This window comes from Panulirus ornatus, chromosome 39 (genome assembly GCF_036320965.1).
Source record: "Panulirus ornatus isolate Po-2019 chromosome 39, ASM3632096v1, whole genome shotgun sequence".
NCBI lineage: Eukaryota > Metazoa > Arthropoda > Malacostraca > Decapoda > Palinuridae > Panulirus > Panulirus ornatus.
The window spans coordinates 5,258,833-5,279,594 of record NC_092262.1 but is presented as its reverse complement, the minus strand read 5'-3'; the positions used below and the strand labels follow the sequence as shown (position 1 = coordinate 5,279,594).

Sequence of the window (20,762 nt, the reverse complement as noted above, 5' to 3'; positions counted from 1 at the left end):
TGTTAGGGATGTCTTGTTGCTGTGTTATGGATGTTCTGTTGCTGTGTTATGGATGTTCTGTTGCTGGTGTTATGGATGTCCTGTTGCTAGTGTTATGGATGTTCTGTTCTTGTGTTATGGATGTTCTGTTGCTGTGTTATGGATGTTCTTTTGCTGTTATGGATGTTCTGTTGCTGCGTTATGGATGTTCTTTTGCTGTGTTATGGATGTTCTTTTGCTGTTATGGATGTTCTGTTGCTGTGTTATGGATGTTCTGTTGTTGTGTTATGGATGTTCTGTTGCTGTGTTATGGATGTTCTTTTGCTGTTATGGATGTTCTGTTGCTGTGTTATGGATGTTCTGTTGCTGTGTTATGGATGTTTTGTTGCTGTGTTATGGATGTTCTGTTGCTGTGTTATGGAAGTTCTGTTGCTGTGTTATGGAAGTTCTGTTGCTGTGTTATGGATGTTCTTTTCTTGTGTTATGGATGTTCTGTTGCTGTGTTATGGATGTTCTGTTGCTGTGTTATGGATGTTCTGTTGCTGTGTTATGTATGTTCTGTTGCTGTGTTATGGATGTTCTGTTGCTGTGTTATGGATGTTCTGTTGCTGTGTTATGAATGTTCTGTTGCTGTGTTATGTATGTTCTGTTGCTGTGTTATGAATGTTCTGTTGCTGTGTTATGGATGTTCTGTTGCTGTGTTATGTATGTTCTGTTGCTGTGTTATGGATGTTCTGTTGCTGTGTTATGTATGTTCTGTTGCTGTGTTATGTATGTTCTGTTGCTGTGTTATGGATGTTCTGTTGCTGGTGTTAGGGAAGTGATGCAGAAAGTGTTGTGTTCCACCTCAGGCAAGACGTTGTCATGATATGTTTGTACCGTGGTGCCAGGAGAAAGGTCTGTATTCGTCAAGCTTCACCTCTTTGGCTTCTATTGTCACACAACATTTTGAACTTGTGTTTGCTGTCCACATTCACATCTTATAACTAAGTGTAGGCCAGTAATTCAGTAACCTTATATCATAAAAAAACCCACAACTTCTTGGCATTTCTTCTGAGAAGTATAACACGGAAATATGGCTATATAACTTTTTAACCGATACATTAAAACACGTTATTAGAAACCATACATTATACGTTACGTTAACAATGAACAGCTCATTCCTTAAGGAAGTGTATTACCCTTCCCTAATCAGTTCCTTATTCTTATATCTGACACTGATGTGAACACAAGTCAATTTCATGTAATTCTTTGTAAAAAAAAAAAAAAATAGATTGATCATGGAAATTACGTCAGCAAAGGACGCTGACAATCATCTAATGGGTCACCGAGAGAAGCGTTTTTGAAACGCGATGAATTTCAACGCCTCCGTGATGGGGAAGGTCAAGAAATAACGCACATACCAGACGGCCACAGACACTCTCACAGACTAGTTCAATAATGTCGTTTGTGGTAACTTGTTCCAATGTTCAACGCATCCACTTGGTGTAACTTGTTTCAATGTTCATCGTATGCTTGCAAAGAAACTTTTGTCTATTTCATAACTACATCTTTTGGCTTTAAGTTTAATTCCATTTATTGTAAAAACTGTATTATTCTCAAAAGGTTCCGTGTGATTCACAATCCTGAAACTTTGTATTAGCTCAACGCCAAGTTTATGTTTTTAGGGTAAAAATTATTCTTAGCCTATCAGAGAGAGAGAGAGAGAGAGAGAGAGAGAGAGAGAGAGAGAGAGAGAGAGAGAGAGAGAGAGAGAGAGAGAGAGAGGTATCCACTTTAATTGTCTGTTAGTATTGATTACGGGCGTGAGTGACCTTTTTTTCCCAGTGTAACCTGGGGCGTAGGGCAGGGTGGGTGAGTGGGTTATTACTGACCTCTCCTGATCCCCAGCACCCAACCTGGAGGTCCTGGGGTCGTAAACCACCACCCCAGCTGCCAGACAGGAACCGTACAGGGTCCACCATCCTAATACCACGCAGGTCCCTTCACCATCCCAGATACCCTCCAACACCCCAGGTATTATGTGGGTCCCTCCAACACCCCAGGTATTATGTGGGTCCCTCCACCACCCCAGGTATTATGATGGACCCTCCAACACCCCAGGTATTATGTGGGTCCCTCCAACACCCCAGGTATTATGTGGGTCCCTCCAACACCCCAGGTATTATGATGGACCCTCCAACACCCCAGGTATTATGATGGACCCTCCAACACCCCAGGTATTATGTGGGTCCCTCCAACACCCCAGGTATTATGTGGGTCCCTCCAACACCCCAGGTATTATGATGGACCCTCCAACACCCCAGGTATTATGTGGGTACCTCCAACACCCCAGGTATTATGTGGGTCCCTCCACCTCCCCAGGTATTATGATGGACCCTCCAACACCCCAGGTATTATGTGGGTCCCTCCAACACCCCAGGTATTATGATGGACCCTCCAACACCCCAGGTATTATGTGGGTCCCTCCACCTCCCCAGGTATTATGATGGACCCTCCAACACCCCAGGTATTATGTGGGTCCCTCCACCACCCCAGGTATTAAGTGGGTACCCTCCAACACCCCAGGTATTATGTGGGTCCCTCCACCTCCCCAGGTATTATGATGGACCCTCCAACACCCCAGGTATTATGTGGGTCCCTCCACCACCCCAGGTATTATGATGGACCCTCCAACACCCCAGGTATTATGTGGGTCCCTCCACCACCCCAGGTATTATGATGGATCCTCCAACACCCCAGGTATCATGAGGGGCCCTCCACCACATCAGGAACCATTAGGGTCGCTCGTCCACTGTGGGTCACGTACCACAGCCTGAACATCGCTGCTACCATCACCCTGGTATGCAACCTTACGTCTACTTTCACCTTACATCCCCCACCCTCACCCTACCACCCACAAACCTGCCCCCTGACCATCTAACCCACAACACCATCCCGACGTGTCACTTACGATTCCAGGTTCCAAGACTCTCCCATCTACACGACTGCCCACGCGGATCCTGCCACCCAAAACCTCGCCCTCCCTGACCACGCCACCCACAACCCAGCTCAACAAATCCGACCACCCGTGACCACATCCATCCTGGTCCATGCCTCCCACAATTTCGTTCACCCACAATTTCGTCCATTCTGTCTTTGCCACCTATGACCTCATCCACCCTTACACTACCATCCACTACCCTCCCTATCCACTCACTGCCAACAACGAACCCGTCCACCCTGACCCTGTCATCCACACACTCTCACCCTGACTCTATCTCCCAAGACCCTGCCCACACTAACCATGCCAGCGATAATCCCGCCCACCCCTGATCCTGCCACCCACAACCCTTCCCACCCTGATCCTGCCACCCATAACCCTTCCCACCCTGATCCTGCCACCCACAACCCTTCCCACCCTGATCCTGCCACCCACAACCCTTCCCACCCTGATCCTGCAACCCACAACCCTTCCCACCCTAGCCAAGCCATCCTCAACCCTTCTCACCATTACCCTATCAACCAAAACCCAGCCCATCCTCGCCCTACCACCCATAACCCCACCTAATATGACCCTACCACCCATAACCCCACCTACTATGACCCTACCACCCATAACCCCACCTAATATGACCCTACCACCCATAACCCCACCTACTATGACCCTACCACCCATAACCCCACCTACTATGACCCTACCACCCCTAACCCCACCTACTATGACCCTACCACCCATAATCCTACCTACTATGACCCTACCACCCATAACCCCACCAACTATGACCCTACCACCCATAACCCCACTAACTATGACCCTACCACCCATAACCCTACCTACTATGACCCTACCACCCATAACCCCACCTACTATGACCCTACCACCCATAACCCTACCTACTATGACCCTACCACCCATAACCCCACCTACTATGACCCTACCACCCATAACCCTACCTACTATGACCCTACCACCCATAACCCCACTAACTATGACCCTACCACTTATAGCTGCTGATGACAGCAGTGCATCTGTATGGTACAACACCTGAGCTGGACTGTGTCGCCCCTGAATCGGTAAAAATGAACTGCACGACCATGGTAGAAGTACATTTAAACTGTAGGACCTTTGGAAGCATGGCAACTGAACAGAACGACCCTTGCAAGGAGCACAGTTGAACAGTGCGACCCCTGGTAGCATTACAGTTACAATGTGCGACCCCAGGCAGCATTACAGTTACAATGTGTGACCCCAGGCAGCATTACAGTTACAATGTGTGACCCAGGCAGCATTACAGTTACACTGTGTGACCCCAGCAGCATTACAGTTACAATGTGTGACCCCAGCAGCATTACAGTTACGTGTGACCCCAGGCAGCATTACAGTTACGTGTGACCCCGGCAGCATTACAGTTACAATGTGTGACCCCAGCAGCATTACAGTTACAATGTGTGACCCCAGGCAGCATTACAGTTACAATGTGTGACCCCAGGCAGCATTACACTTACAATGTGACCCCAGGCAGCATTACAGTTACAATGTGTGACCCCAGGCAGCATTACAGTTACAATGTGTGACCCCAGCAGCATCATAGTTACAATGTGTGACCCCAGGCAGCATTACACTTACAATGTGACCCCAGGCAGCATTACAGTTACAATGTGTGACCCCAGGCAGCATTACACTTACAATGTGACCCCAGGCAGCATTACAGTTACAATGTGTGACCCCAGCAGCATTACAGTTACAATGTGTGACCCCAGGCAGCATTACAGTTACAATGTGTGACCCCAGGCAGCATTACAGTTACAATGTGTGACCCCAGGCAGCATTACACTTACAATGTGACCCTAGGCAGCATTACAGTTACAATGTGTGACCCCAGCAGCATTACAGTTACAATGTGTGACCCCAGGCAGCATTACAGTTACAATGTGTGACCCCAGGCAGCATTACAGTTACAATGTGACCCCAGGCAGCATTACAGTTACAATGTGTGACCCCAGCAGCATTACAGTTACAATGTGTGACCCCAGGCAGCATTACAGTTACAATGTGTGACCCCAGCAGCATTACAGTTACAATGTGACCCCAGGCAGCATTACAGTTACAATGTGTGACCCCAGCAGCATTACAGTTACAATGTGTGACCCCAGGCAGCATTACAGTTACAATGTGTGACCCCAGCAGCATTACAGTTACAATGTGTGACCCCATGCAGCATTACAGTTACAATGTGCGACCCTAGGCAGCATTACAGTTACAATGTGTGACCCAGACAGCATTACAGTTACAATGTGTGACTCCAGGCAGCATTACAGTTACAATGTGTGACCCCAGGCAGCATTACAGTTACAATGTGCGACCCCAGCAGCATTATAGTTACAATGTGTGACCCCAGGCAGCATTACAGTTACAATGTGTGACTCCAGGCAGCATTACAGTTACAATGTGTGACCCCAGGCAGCATTACAGTTACAATGTGTGACCCAGACAGCATTACAGTTACAATGTGTGACCCTAGGCAGCATTACAGTTACAATGTGTGACCCCAGGCAGCATTACAGTTACAATAAGTGACCCCAGGCAGCATTACAGTTACAATGTGTGACCCCAGGCAGCATTACAGTTACAATGTGTGACCCCAGGCAACATTACAGTTACAATGTGTGACCCAGGCAGCATTACAGTTACAATGTGTGACCCCAGCAGCATTACAGTTACAATGTGTGACCCCAGGCAGCATTACAGTTACAATGTGTGACCCCAGGCAGCATTACAGTTACAATGTGTGACCCCAGCAGCATCATAGTTACAATGTGTGACCCCAGGCAGCATTACAGTTACAATGTGCGACTCCAGGCAGCATTACAGTTACAATGTGCGACCCCAGGCAGCATTACAGTTACAATGTGTGACCCCAGGCAGCATTACAGTTACAATGTGTGACCCTAGCAGCATTATAGTCACAATGTGTGACCCCAGGCAGCATTACAGTTACAATGTGTGACCCCAGGCAGCATTACAGTTACAATGTGTGACCCCAGCAGCATTACAGTTACAATGTGTGACCCCAGCAGCATTACAGTTACAATGTGTGACCCCAGCAGCATCACAGTTACAATGTGTGACCCCAGGCAGCATTACAGTTACAATGTGTGACCCAGGAAGCATGACAGTTACAATGTGTGACCCCAGGCAGCATTACAGTTACAATGTGTGACCCCAGCAGCATTACAGTTACAATGTGTGACCCCAGGCAGCATTACAGTTACAATGTGTGACCCCAGGCAGCATTACAGTTACAATGTGTGACCCCAGCAGTATTACAGTTACAATGTGTGATCCATGGCAGGATTGTAGATGCACTGTGCGACCCCTGACAACAATACAGCTGGTATGTACGTCCCCTCACAACAATACAGCTAGTATGTACGACCCCTGACAACAATACAGCTAGTATGTACGACCCCTCACAACAATACAGTTGGTATGTACGACCCATCACAACAATACAGCTGGTATGTACGACCCCTCACAACAATACAGCTGGTATGTACGACCCCTCACAACAATACAGCTGGTATGTAAGACCCCTCACAACAATACAGCTGGTATGTACGACCCCTCACAACAATACAGCTGGTATGTACGTCCCCTCACAACAATACAGCTGGTATGTACGACCCCTCACAACAATACAGCTGGTATGTGCGTCCCCTCACAACAATACAGCTGGTATGTACGACCGCTCACAACAATACAGCTGGTATGTATGAGCCCTGACAACAATACAGCTGGTATGTACGACCGCTCACAACAATACAGCTGGTATTTACGTCCCCTCACAACAATACAGCTGGTATGTACGACCCCTCACAACAATACGGCTGGTATGTACGACCCCTCACAACAATACAGCTGGTATGTACGAGCCCTGACAACAATACAGCTGGTATGGACGACCTCTCACAACAATACAGCTGGTATGTACGTGCCCTGACAACAATACAGCTGGTATGTACGTCCCCTCACAACAATACAGCTGGTATGTACGACCCCTCACAACAATACAGCTGGTATGTGCGACCCCTGACAACAATACAGCCGGTATGTACGACCCCTGACAACAATACAACTGGTATGTACGATGCCTGACAACAATACTTGGTATGTACGATGCCTGACAGCAATACAACTCGTAGGTACGACGCCTGACAACAAGATCTTTTTAAAGAAGCTGGCGCCCCCATCGCCGATGTCCGTCTATATTTAACCATCTACGAAAATCAATCTCTTCATATTACACAACTGGCACCCCCCCCTCCCTCTCCCCACGTCATTTATGGGCTCCCCTCCCTACAACCCCTCTTACTGACCCCCCTCCCTCAACCACAATCCCCCCCACTCCCTGAGCAAGATCCTGGTTTGTGAGCACCTTTCCTGAGCAAGATCCTGGCTTGTGACCAACTTTCCTGAGCAAGATCCTGGCTTGTGAGCACCTTTCCTGAGCAAGATCCTGGCTTGTGAGCACCTTTCCTGAGCAAGATCCTAGATCTTGTGAGCACCTTTCCTGAGCAAGATCCTGGATCTTATGAGCACCTTTCCTGAGCAACATCCTGGCTTGTCAGCACCTTTCCTGAGCAAGATCCTGGCTTGTGAGCACCTTTCCTGAGCAAGATCCTAGATCTTGTGAGCACCTTTCCTGAGCAAGATCCTGGCTTGTGAGCACCTTTCCTGAGCAAGATCCTGGCTTGTGAGCACCTTTCCTGAGCAAGATCCTAGATCTTGTGAGCACCTTTCCTGAGCAAGATCCTAGATCTTGTGAGCACCTTTCCTGAGCAAGATCCTGGCTTGTGAGCAACTTTCCTGAGCAAGATCCTGGCTTGTGAGCACCTTTCCTGAGCAAGATCCTGGCTTGTGAGCACCTTTCCTGAGCAAGATCCTGGCTTGTGAGCACCTTTCCTGAGCAAGATCCTGGTTTGTGAGCACATTTCCTGAGCAAGATCCTGGCTTGTGATCACCTTTCCTGAGCAAGACCCTGGTTTGTGAGCACCTTTCCTGAGCAAGATCCTGGCTTGTGAGCACCTTTCCTGAGCAAGATCCTGGTCGGCAGAGAAACTCCTGGATCATGGGCCACATTATACATGACGTCATCAGTATGGCTCAACAACCTTGAGAGTTATGAAAATACAACTATAAGTTCTCCTGTATTCCTCCCAGGTTGTAGCTGGACTAACCTGCCTCCCTCTTAGCCTGCCCCTCTCCTGACTTCCCTCTTATCTCCTAGACTGACTCCATCCTAGCTAGCCTGCTCCTCTCCTAGCTCGCCTCTATCCAAGCCTTCCTCTTATCATGCCTAGCCACTCTAGCATAATGCTCAGTTCTTAGCCTTTCTTCCCTGCCTAACTCTTAGCCTGTCTCCTCCATGCATCTTCCTACCATACCTAGTCCTAGCCTGCTTCACCCCGAGCCAGTGGCAGGGGTGAGGTGGGCGACAGGTGGCAGAAGGCTGGAATGGGATGTGGTGGGTGGGTGGGGATGGGAGGGGTGAAGAGTGTAGGAGGGAACCCGCTCTCGGCACTTCCTGTGAACCAGGACCACCGTAACCCCTTCTCTCCACTCGGTGGATGGGTCATCCCCACTCCCTCTCCACCTGGTGGATTATACCCCACTCCCCATCCCTCTCTAGCGGCAGGAGGGGCGTCCCGGGACCCCTACACTACAGATGAAGCGGCAGGAGGGGCGTCCCGGGACCCCTCCACTACAGATGAAGCGGCAGGAGGGGCGTCCCGGGACCCCTCCACTACAGATGAAGCGGCAGGAGGGGCGTCCCGGGACCCCTCCACTACAGATGAAGCGGCAGGAGGGGCGTCCCGGGACCCCTCCACTACAGATGAAGCGGCAGGAGGGGCGTCCCGGGATCAAGAAGGCAGGGCGGAGTGTCCCTCTCCTGGTAGAGGGTAGCAGGAGGGTAGTGGTCCATACTGGTCCAGTGTACCAGGGGAAAGATGTCCACATGTGCACCAGGCAGAGAGGGAAAAGTATTTATCTCCTACTGGTCCAGTGTACCACGTGCCAGGGGAGGGGATATACCCCACCCCTTCACTGGTCCATCATAGCAGGTAGTTTGGGGCACATGGAGAACATACATGGTGGAAGGTTGTGGAGAACATACATGTTGGAAGGTTGTGGAAAACATACATGGTGGAAGGTTGTGGAGAACATACATGTTGGAAGGTTGTGGAAAACATACATGGTGGAAGGTTGTGGAGAACATACATGGTGGAAGGTTGTGGAGAACATACATGTTGGAAGGTTGTGGAAAACATACATGGTGGAAGGTTGTGGAGAACATACATGGTGGAAGGTTGTGGAGAACATACATGTTGGAAGGTTGCGGAGAACATACATGTTGGAAGGTTGTGGAGAACATACATGTTGGAAGGTTGTGGAGAACATACACGTTGGAAGGTTGTGGAGAACATACATGTTGGAAGGTTGTGGAGAACATACATGTTGGAAGGTTGCGGAGAACATACATGTTGGAAGGTTGTGGAGAACATACATGTTGGAAGGTTGTGGAGAACATACATGTTGGAAGGTTGTGGAGAACATACATGGTGGAAGGTTGTGGAGAACATACATGGTGGAAGGTTGTGGAAAACATACATGGTGGAAGGTTGTGGTGAACATACATGTTGGAAGGTTGCGGAGAACATACATGTTGGAAGGTTGTGGAGAACATATATGTTGGAAGGTTGTGGAGAACATACATGTAAGAAGGTTGTGGAGAACATACATGGTGGAAGGTTGCGGAGAATATACATGTTGGAAGGTTGTGGAGAACATACATGGTGGAAGGTTGTGGAGAACATACATGTTGGAAGGTTGTGGAGAACATACATGTTGGAAGGTTTTGAGAACATACATGTTGGAAGGTTGTGGAGAACATACATGGTGGAAGGTTGCGGAGAACATACATGTTGGAAGGTTGTGGAGAACATACATGTTGGAAGGTTGTGGAGAACATACATGGTGGAAGGTTGTGGAGAACATACATGTTGGAAGGTTGTGGATAACATACATGTTGGAAGGTTGCGGAGAATATACATGGTGGAAGGTTGTGGAGAACATACATGTTGGAAGGTAGCGGAGAACATACATGGTGGAAGGTTGCGGAGAACTTACATATTGGAAGGTTGTGGAGAACATACATGTTGGAAGGTTGTGGAGAACATACATGTTGGAGGGTTATGGAGAACATACATGTTGGAAGGTTGTGGAGAACATACATGTTGGAAGGTTGTGGAGAACATACATGGTGGAAGGTTGCGGAGAACATACATGTTGGAAGGTTGTGGAGAACATACATGTTGGAAAGTTGTGGAGAACATACATGTTGGAAGGTTGTGGAGAACATACATGTTGGGAGATTGTGGAGAACATACATGGTGGAAGGTTGTGGAGAACATACATGTTGGAAGGTTGTGGAGAACATACATGGTGGAAGGTTGTGGAGAACATACATGTTGGAAGGTTGTGGAGAACATACATGGTGGAAGGTTGTGGAGAACATACATGTTGGAAGGTTGTGGAGAACATACATGGTGGAAGGTTGTGGAGAACATACATGTTGGAGGGTTGTGGAGAACATACATGGTGGAGGGTTGTGGAGAACATACATGGTGGAGGGTTGTGGAGAACATACATGGTGGAGGGGTGAACACTAGTGGAGGAGCTTTCTGACCAGGCAGTGTGAGTGTCCAAGTATGGGAGTCAGGGACAAACTTGGTGAGGGAAGTGAACCTTGAGCCTGAACCAGTAGCAGCCACCACCACCACTCCGTCGTGTGAGTCACGCCTCATGTAGGGAGGGCGGGAGGGGACACCACCACCTCACTATGTGTTCCTAGTCCATCTGGAAAGTTGGTGTCAAACAGGCTGGTCCGGTCATGCTATACAGTGTGGCGTGGGAGCCCTACGACACACACACACACACACACACACACACACACACACACACCCTTACGTACTATCATCATCATCATCATCATCATCATCATCATCATCATCATCATACCTTATTGTTCTCTCACTCACAGACGTGGGTTCATCTTCTGTTGCTGTTCTTCTCTGTCTCCCTACCACACTGGTACAGCCCCACACTGGTACAGCCCCACACTGGTACAGGCCTCACACTGGTACAGGCCTCACACTGGTACAGCCCCACACTGGTACAGGCCTCACACTGGTACAGGCCTCACACTGGTACAGGCCTCACACTGGTACAGGCCTCACACTGGTACAGGCCTCACACTGGTACAGGCCTCACACTGGTACAGGCCTCACACTGGTACAGGCCTCACACTGGTACAGGCCTCACACCGGTACAGCCCCAAACTGGTACAGGCCTCACACTGGTACAGGCCTCACACTGGTACAGGCCTCACTCTGCCACAGCCTCACACTGGTACAGGCCTCACACTGGTACAGGCCTCACACTGGTACAGGCCTCACTCTGCCACAGCCTCACACTGGTACAGGCCTCACACTGGTACAGGCCTCACACTGGTACCGGCCTCACACTGGTACAGGCCTCACACTGGTACAGGCCTCACACTGGTACAGGCCTCATAGTAGTATAAAGATTACAGAATCATACACCAGCGCCGGCGTCACAGTGGGGCAGGGATGGGAGCTCTGGTATCCATTTGATTTAGTTTGATTTGTACAGAGTCGTACAGTATTTTGCTCTAGTGTGCCCCCTTCCCCCATACCCTGTATACGATACTTCAGGTTAGGTTATCATGTGTTGTACCGCTACAGTTTGAGCCACACAGAGACGAGGACAGACCCTGGCGATTTAAGGATGATATACAGACGAGAACAAACCCTGAGAAGTTAAGTAAGAGCAAGTAATACAAGAACAGATCATGGGGGACTTGAGGGAGAGACAGAGACAAGAACAGACCCTGGGGACTGGGTGTCATACACTTGGCGTGTATTGTCCCTCATATGTTGGGTGCTGTACACCTAGCGTGTGTTGTGTCCCTCATATGTTGGCTGCTGCACGTACACCTAGCGGGTGTTGTCTCCTCATATCTTGGCTGCTGTACACCTAGCGGGTGTTGTATCCCTCATATGTTGGGGGCTGTACACCTAGCGGGTGTTGTATCCCTCATATGTTGGGGGCTGTACACCTAGCGGGTGTTGTATCCTTCATATGTTGGGAGCTGTACACCTAGCGGGTGTTATGTCCTTCATATGTTGGGTGCTGTACACCTAGCGGGTGTTGTGTCCCTCATGTGTTAGCTGCTGTACACCTAGCGGGTGTTGTGTCCCTCACATGTTGGGTGCTGCACACCTAGCGGGTGTTGTGTCCCTCATATGTTGGCTGCTGTACACCTCGCGGGTGTTGTGTCCCTCACATGTTGAGTGCTGCACACCTAGCGGGTGTTGTGTCCCTCATATGTTGGGTGCTGTACACCTAGCGGGTATTGTGTCCCTCATATGTTGATGCTGTACACCTAGCGGGTGTTGTATCCCTGATATGTTGGGTGCTGTACACCTAGCGGGTGTTGTATCTCTGATATGTTGGATGCTGTACACCTAGCGGGTGTTATGTCCCTCATGTGTTAGCTGCTGTACACCTAGCGGGTGTTGTGTCCCTCACATGTTGGGTGCTGCACACCTAGCGGGTGTTGTGTCCCTCATATGTTGGCTGCTGTACACCTAGGGGGTGTTGTGTCCCTCATATGTTGGCTGTTGTACACCTAGCGGGTGTTGTGTCCCTCATATGTTGGCTGCTGTACACCTAGCGGGTGTTATGTCCTTAATATGTTGGGTGCTGTACACCTAGCAGGTGTTGTGTCCCTCATATGGTGGCTGCTGTGCACCTAGCGGGTGTTGTGTCCCTCATATGTTGGCTGCTGTGCAAACCTAGCGGGTGTTGTGTCCCTCATGTGTTGGCTGTTGTACACCTAGCGGGTGTTGTCCCTCATATCTTGGCTGCTGTACACCTAGCGGGTGTTGTATCCCTCATATGTTGGGGGCTGTACACCTAGCGGGTGTTATATCCCTCATATGTTGGCTGCTGTACACCAAGCGGGTGTTATGTCCTTAATATGTTGGGTGCTGTACACCTAGCAGGTGTTGTGTCCCTCATATGGTGGCTGCTGTGCACCTAGTGGGTGGTGTGTCCCTCATATGTTGGCTGATGTGCACCTAACGGGTGTTGTGTCATTCATATGTTGGGTGCTGTACACCTAGCGGGTATTGTGACCCTCATATGTTGATGCTGTACACCGAGCGGGTGTTGTATCCCTCATATGTTGGGTGCTGTACACCTAGCGGGTGTTGTATCCCTGATATGTTGGGTGCTGTACACCTACCGGGGGTTGTGTCCCTCATGTGTTAGCTGCTGTACACCTAGCGGGTGTTGTGTCCCTCACATGTTGGGTGCTGCACACCTAGCGGGTGTTGTGTCCCTCATATGTTGGCTGCTGTACACCTAGCGGGTGCCGTACCACCTAGCGGTGTGTTATATCCCTCCATATGTAGGCTGTGTACAACCTAGCGGGTGTTATGTCCTTAATATGTTGGGTGCTGTACACCATAGCGGTGTTGTGTCCCTCATATGGTGGCGGCTGTGCCTAGCGGGTGTTGTGTCCCCATATGTTGGCTGCTATGCACTTAGCGGGTGTTGTGTCCTTCATATGTTGGCTGCTGTACTCCTAGGGGTGTTGTGTCCCTCATATGTTGGGTGTGTACACTAGCGGGAGTTGTGTCCTTATATGTTGGCTGCTGTACCACCCAGTGGTGTTGTGTCCCTATCGTTGGCTGCTGTACACTAGCAGTGTTGTGTCTCACTCATATGGCGATGCTGTACACCTTAGCGGGTGTTATATCCCTCATATGTTGGTGCTTGTACACCTAGGGTGTTATGTCTTAATATGTGGGTGCTGTAACTAGAGGTGTTGTGTCCTCTATTGGTGGCTGGCTGTGCACTAGCGTGTTGTGTCCTCATATGGTGGCTGCTGTGCACTGCGGGTGTTGTGGTCCCTCATATGTTGGCTGCTATGCACTAGCGCGGGTGTTGTGTCCTTCATATGTTGGTGGCTGGATACACCTAGGGTGTTGTGTCCCTCATATGTTGGGTGCTGCCACACCTAGCGGGTGTTGTGTCCCTCATATGTTGGTGCTGTACACCTAGCGGGTGCTGTGTCACTCATGTGTTGGCTGCTGTACACCTAGCGGGTGTTGTGTCCTTCATGTGTTGGCTGCTGTACACCTAGCGGGTGTTGTGTCCCTCATATGTTGGCTGCTGCAAACCTAGCGGGTGTTGCGTCCCTCATATGTTGGCTGCTGTACACCTAGCGGGTGTTATGTCCCTCATATGTTGGCTGCTGTACACCTAGCAGGTGTTGTGTCCCTCATATGTCGGCTGCTGTACACCTAGCGGGTGTTATATCCCTCATATGTTGGCTGCTGTACACCTAGCGGGTGTTATGTCCTTAATATGTTGGGTGCTGTACACCTAGCTGGTGTTGTGTCCCTCATATGGTGGCTGCTGTGCACCTAGCGGGTGTTGTGTCCCTCATATGGTGGCTGCTGTGCACCTAGCGGGTGTTGTGTCCCTCATATGTTGGCTGCTATGCACCTAGCGGGTGTTGTGTCCTTCATATGTTGGCTGCTCTACACCTAGCGGGTGTTGTGTCCCTCATATGTTGGGTGCTGCAAACCTAGCGGGTGTTGCGTCCCTCATATGTTGGCTGCTGTACACCTAGCGGGTGTTATGTCCCTCATATGTTGGGTGCTGTACAACTAGCGGGTGTTTTGTCCCTCATATGTTGGGTGCTGTACATCTAGCGGGCGTTGTATCCCTCATATATTGGCTGCTGTACACCTAGCGGGTGTTGTATCCCTCATATGTTGGCTGCTGTACACCCATCGGGTGTTATGTCCCTCATATGTTGGCTGCTTACACCTAGCGGGTGTTGTGTCCTTCATATGTTGGATGCTGTACACCTAGCGGGTGTTGTGTCCCTCATATGTTGGCTGCTGTACACCTAGCGGGTGTTGTGTCCCTCATGTGTTGGCTGCTGTACACCTAGCGGGTGTTGTGTCCCTCATATGTTTGCTGCTGTACACCTAGCGGGTGTTATGTCACTCATATGTTGAGTGCTGTACACCTAGCGGGTGTTGAGTCCCTTATATGTTGAGTGCTGTACACCTAGCGGGTGTTGTGTCCCTCATGTGTTGGTTGCTGTATACCTAGCGGGTTTTGTGTCCCTCATGTGTTGAGTGCTGTACGCCTAGCGGGTGTTGTATCCCTCATATGTTGGCTACTGTACACCTACCGGGTGTTATGTCCTTCATATGTTGGGTGCTGTACACCTAGCGGGTGTTGTGTCCTTCATATGTTGGATGCTGTACACCTAGCGGGTGTTATGTCCTTCATATGTTGGGTGCTGTACACCAAGCGGGTGTTGTGTCCTTCATATGTTGGATGCTATGCACCTGACAGGTGTTGTTTCTCATGAAATCATTGATGCCCATTCTCTCTCTCTCTCTCTCTCTCTCTCTCTCTCTCTCTCTCTCTCTCTCTCTCTCTCTCTCTCTCTCTCTCTCGCTCTCTCTCCATGAACGTAGATGATAACAATAATCATGCAATAACAACAATAATCATGTAATAATATACAAATGAGCAACTGATTCTGGTGTAAGGTGCGCCGCCAGCAGCGATGCGCCGTGTGTTCTCACACATATAAAGGAAGTGAAAGTGGTTGTGTGAGACCTTGTGGGGAGGTGTTCTCCCCCCCTCGCTCCCCCCACGCTGATGAGTCCTTGTGGGGAGCTGTTCTTCTCCCCCCCCCCCCACGCTGTTGAGGCCTTGTGGGGAGCTGTTCTCCTCTCCCCAAACGCTGTTGAGGCCTTGTGGGGCGCTGTTCTCCTCCCCAAACGCTGGTGAGACCTTGAGGGAAGCTGTTCTCCTCCCCAAACGCTGGTGAGACCTTGTAGGGTGCTGTTCTTCTCCCCCCACGCTGTTGAGGCCTTGTGGGAAGCTGTTCTCCTCCCCAAACGCTGGTGAGACCTTGTGGGGCGCTGTTCTTCTCCCCCCACGCTGTTGAGGCCTTGTGGGGAGCTGTTCTCCTCCCCAAACGCTGGTGAGACCTTGTGGGGAGCTGTTCTTCTCCCCCCACGCTGTTGAGGCCGTGTGGGGAGCTGTTCTTCTCTCCCCAAACGCTGGCGAGGCCTTGTGGGGAGCTGTTTTCTTCCCCCACGCTGTTGAAGCCTTGTGGGGCGCTGTTCTCCTCCCCAAACGCTGGGGAGACCTTGTGGGGAGTTGTTCTTCTCCCCCCACGCTGTTGAGGCCTTGTGGGGAGCTGTTCTCCTCTCCCCAAACGCTGGCGAGGCCTTGTGGGGCGCTGTTCTCCTCCTCCCACGCTGTTGAGACCTTGTGGGGCGCTGTTCTCCTCCCCAAACGCTGGAGACCTTGTGGGGAGCTGTTCTTCTCCCCCCTCCGCTGGTGAGACCTTGTGGGGAGCTATTCTTCTCCCCCTACGCTGTTGAGGCCTTGTGGGTCGCTGTTCTTCTCTCCCCAAACGCTGGCGAGGCCTTGTGGGGAGGTGTTCTCTTCCCCCCACACTGCTGAGACCTTATGGGGCGCTGTTCTCCTCCCCAAACGCTGGTGAGACCTTGTGGGGAGCTGTTCTTCTCCCCCCACGCTGTTGAGGCCTTGTATGGAGCTGTTCTCCTCTCCCAAACGCTGGCGAGGCCTTGTGGGGCGCTGTTCTCCTCCTCCCACGCTGTTGAGACCTTGTGGGGCGCTGTTCTCCTCCCCAAACGCTGGAGACCTTGTGGGGAGCTGTTCTTCTCCCCCCTCCGCTGGTGAGACCTTGTGGGGAGCTATTCTTCTCCCCCTACGCTGTTGAGGCCTTGTGGGTCGCTGTTCTTCTCTCCCCAAACGCTGGCGAGGCCTTGTGGGGAGGTGTTCTCTTCCCCCCACACTGCTGAGACCTTATGGGGCGCTGTTCTCCTCCCCAAACGCTGGTGAGACCTTGTGGGGAGCTGTTCTTCTCCCCCCACGCTGTTGAGGCCTTGTATGGAGCTGTTCTCCTCCCCAAACGCTGGCGAGACCTTGTGGGGAGCTGTTCTCCTTCCCCCCACGCCTGGTAACCTCTCTCCCTCTATGGTCAGAGCCTGGCTCTCCCTCTATGGTCAGAGCCTGGCTGCATTCGTCACTTGCAGGACCACTATGTTCCATCGCCGCACCCAGGCCTGGGGTGTACCACCTCACCCCAGTGTGGGTCAGGACTGATAGAGGACCTCACCCCACACCCCCCTGGACGAGGGGGGGGGGGGTGCAACACTGCTCCTGGACCCCTACCGTTGCATCACGGCTTTGAGACAGGGGACAACAGTACTGGGAGACATCCCCTCCATCCTGGGACACGGAGACACACAGCTAGTAGACCTCTGTCACCCCCGTCCGGGGACCAGGGGAGACGACACTGCGCTTGGCCCCCTCCACCACCACCACACCACCGACCTGGATATGTAGGGGGCGACACCACCCCACCCCCCTCCGAGGCCTGGGAGGCACCATTTCTTGGGCTTCTCCCCCCGCCCCTCCCATTTCCCCCCACATCAAATCACTAGGAAAACCGAGTCTCTGGCGATCTACTGCTATTAATTCCAGGGTTGTGAGGAGAACCAGACCCCCACACCCCCACCACAGCACAAAACTTTGACCATGGTGCTGGGGGAGGAGTCGAACCCCAACCACGTACAGTACACGGTGCATCAGACCCCATCACCTGACCTGCACCACAACACTGGGGTGTCAGACTCCTCCCTACCAGGAACACAGTACACACACCCCTACAGGGAACACGGTACACACTCACCCCTACAGGGAACACGGTACACACTCACCCCTACAGGGAACACGTACACACACATCCCTACAGGGAACACGGTACACACACACACACACACACACACACACACACACACACACACACACACACACACACACATACACACACACACACACACACACACACCTACAGGGAACACGGTACACCACACCCCTACAGGGAACATGGGACACACACCCCTACAGGGAAAACGGTACACATACCCCTACAGGGAACACGGTACACACACATCCAAAGGGAACGCGGTACACACACCCCTACAGGGAACACGGTACACACACACACCTAAAGGGAAGACGGTACACACACACCCCACAGGGAACACGGTACACACACATCTCTACAGGGAACACGGTAAACACACACCCCTACAGGGAAAACGGTACACACACACCCCTACAGGGAACACGGTACACACACATCCAAAGGGAACGCGGTACACACACCCCTACAGGGAACACGGTACACCACACCCCTACAGAGAACACGGTACACACACACCCCTACAGGGAACACGGTACACACACACCCCTACAGGGAACACGGTACACACACACCCCTACAAGGAACACGGTACACACACCCCTACAGGGAACACGGTACACACACACCTACAGGGAACACGGTACACACACACCCAAAGGGAACACGGTACACACACACCCACAGGGAACACGGTACACACACTCCTAAAGGGAACATGGTACACACACCCCTACAGGGAACACGGTACACATACACCCACAGGGAACACGGTACACACACACACACACACACACACACACACACACACACACACACACACACAGGGAACACGGTACACACACCCCGACAGGGAACACGGTACACACACCCCTACAGGAAATACGGTACACACACACCCACAGGGAACACGGTACACACACCCACAGGGAACACGGTACACACGCCCTCCTACAGGTAACACGGTACACATACACCCCTACAGGGAACACGGTACACACACACCTACCGGGAACACAGTACACACACCACCAAAGGGAACACGGTACACACACCTACAGGAAACACGGTACACACACCCACAGGGAACACGGTACACATATAACCCTACAGGGAACACGGTACACACACCCCTACAGGGAACACGGTACACACTCACCTACAGGGAACACGGTACACACACACCCCTTCAGGGAACACGGTACACACACATCCCTACAGGGAACACGGTACACACACCCCTACAGGGAACACGGTACACACACCCATACAGGGAACACGGTGCACACACCCCTACACGGAACACGGTACACACACACCTCTACTGGGAACACGGTACACACATCCCTACAGAGAACACGGTACACATACCCCTACAGGGAACATGGTACACACACACCCACAAGGAACACGGTACACACACCCCTACAGGGAACACGGTACACACACCCCGACAGGGAACACGGTACACACACTCCTACAGGGAACACGGTACACAAACACACCCACAGGGAACACGGTACACACACCCATATAGGGAACATGGTACACACACCCATATACGGAACACGGTACACACACCCCTACAGGGAACACGGTAAACAAACCCATACCGGGAATATGGTACACACACCCCTACAGAGAACATAGTACACACACCCATATCGGGAATATGGTACATACACCCCTACAGGGAACACGGTACACAAACCCATATCGGGAATATGGTACACACACCCCTACAGGGAACACGGTACACAAACCCATATCGGGAATATGGTACACACACCCCTACAGGGAACACGGCACACACACACACCCGTATCGGGAATATGGTACACACACCCTAACAGGAAACAAGGTATACAGACCCATATCGGGAATATGGTACACACAATCCTTCTGGGAACACGGTACACACACCCATATCAGAAATATGGTACACACACCCCTACAGGGAACACGGTACACACACCCATATCGGGAATACGGTACACCCCCTACAGGGAACACGGTACACACACCCACATCGGGAATATGGTACACACACCCATACAAGGAACACGGTACACACACCCCTACAGGGAACACCGTACACATACCCATATCGGGAATATGGCACACACACCCCTACAGGGAACACCGTACACATACCCATATCGGGAATATGGTACACACACTCCTACAGGGAACACGGTACACACACCCATATCGGGAATATAATACACACACCCCTACAGGGAACACAGTACACACACCCATATCAGGAATATGGTACACACACCCCTACAAGGAACACAGTACACAAACCCATATCGGGAATATGGTAGACCCACCTGGGTGTAGAGTGATTGTGAACGTACGTACCTGCTGATGAGTTAGATGCTGCTGATGATCCCGGAGAGAGAGGTGCCCCGTTCTCTCCTGCTATTCTCATCCTGTCCCAGTTATCCGTGTTCACCGGCTGTCTGTCCGGGAGCTGCAGATTAACCGGAGTCCACTGGTCCAGGATTATTGGTTACTCATCACAAACTCTCAAATGTGGTCATTATTTCAGCTAATGGTCTGAGATATTCTTTGGGTAGTACTGTATAACTGCACACTATATGCCGTTGAAAAATAGTCATATGATGCTCATAATGCGTTTTGAGAAATGTAATTTTCTACATTTTTTTTAATAATATTACTAAATAATTGGGTGGGTGCTCATAATTACAGATGGAGCGCATGTCTTTAATGGAATGAAGAACCAACATACACGTCACTAAAGATCCAACAATTTCATTACACTTGTTTCATCACCTCTACTCCAAGCAAGTAACGATAAACTGAAAATCAACAGAGAGACAATCCTGACACACTCACACACAACAGCTG

General features: G+C 50.9%; 1 protein-coding gene across 8 annotated transcripts in view; it reads right to left on the bottom strand.

The window, feature by feature from the left end:
• The window catches only part of LOC139761054 (echinoderm microtubule-associated protein-like 2), a 240,706-nt gene extending 219,944 nt beyond the window's left edge, over positions 1-20,762 (bottom strand). For all 8 annotated transcript variants that reach the window (XM_071684832.1, XM_071684834.1, XM_071684833.1 and 5 more), the window contains exon 1: positions 20,253-20,762. In XM_071684832.1, the coding sequence (XP_071540933.1) occupies positions 20,253-20,322 (70 nt within the window). In that variant the 5' untranslated portion in view covers positions 20,323-20,762. The remainder of the gene's footprint in view (positions 1-20,252) is intronic.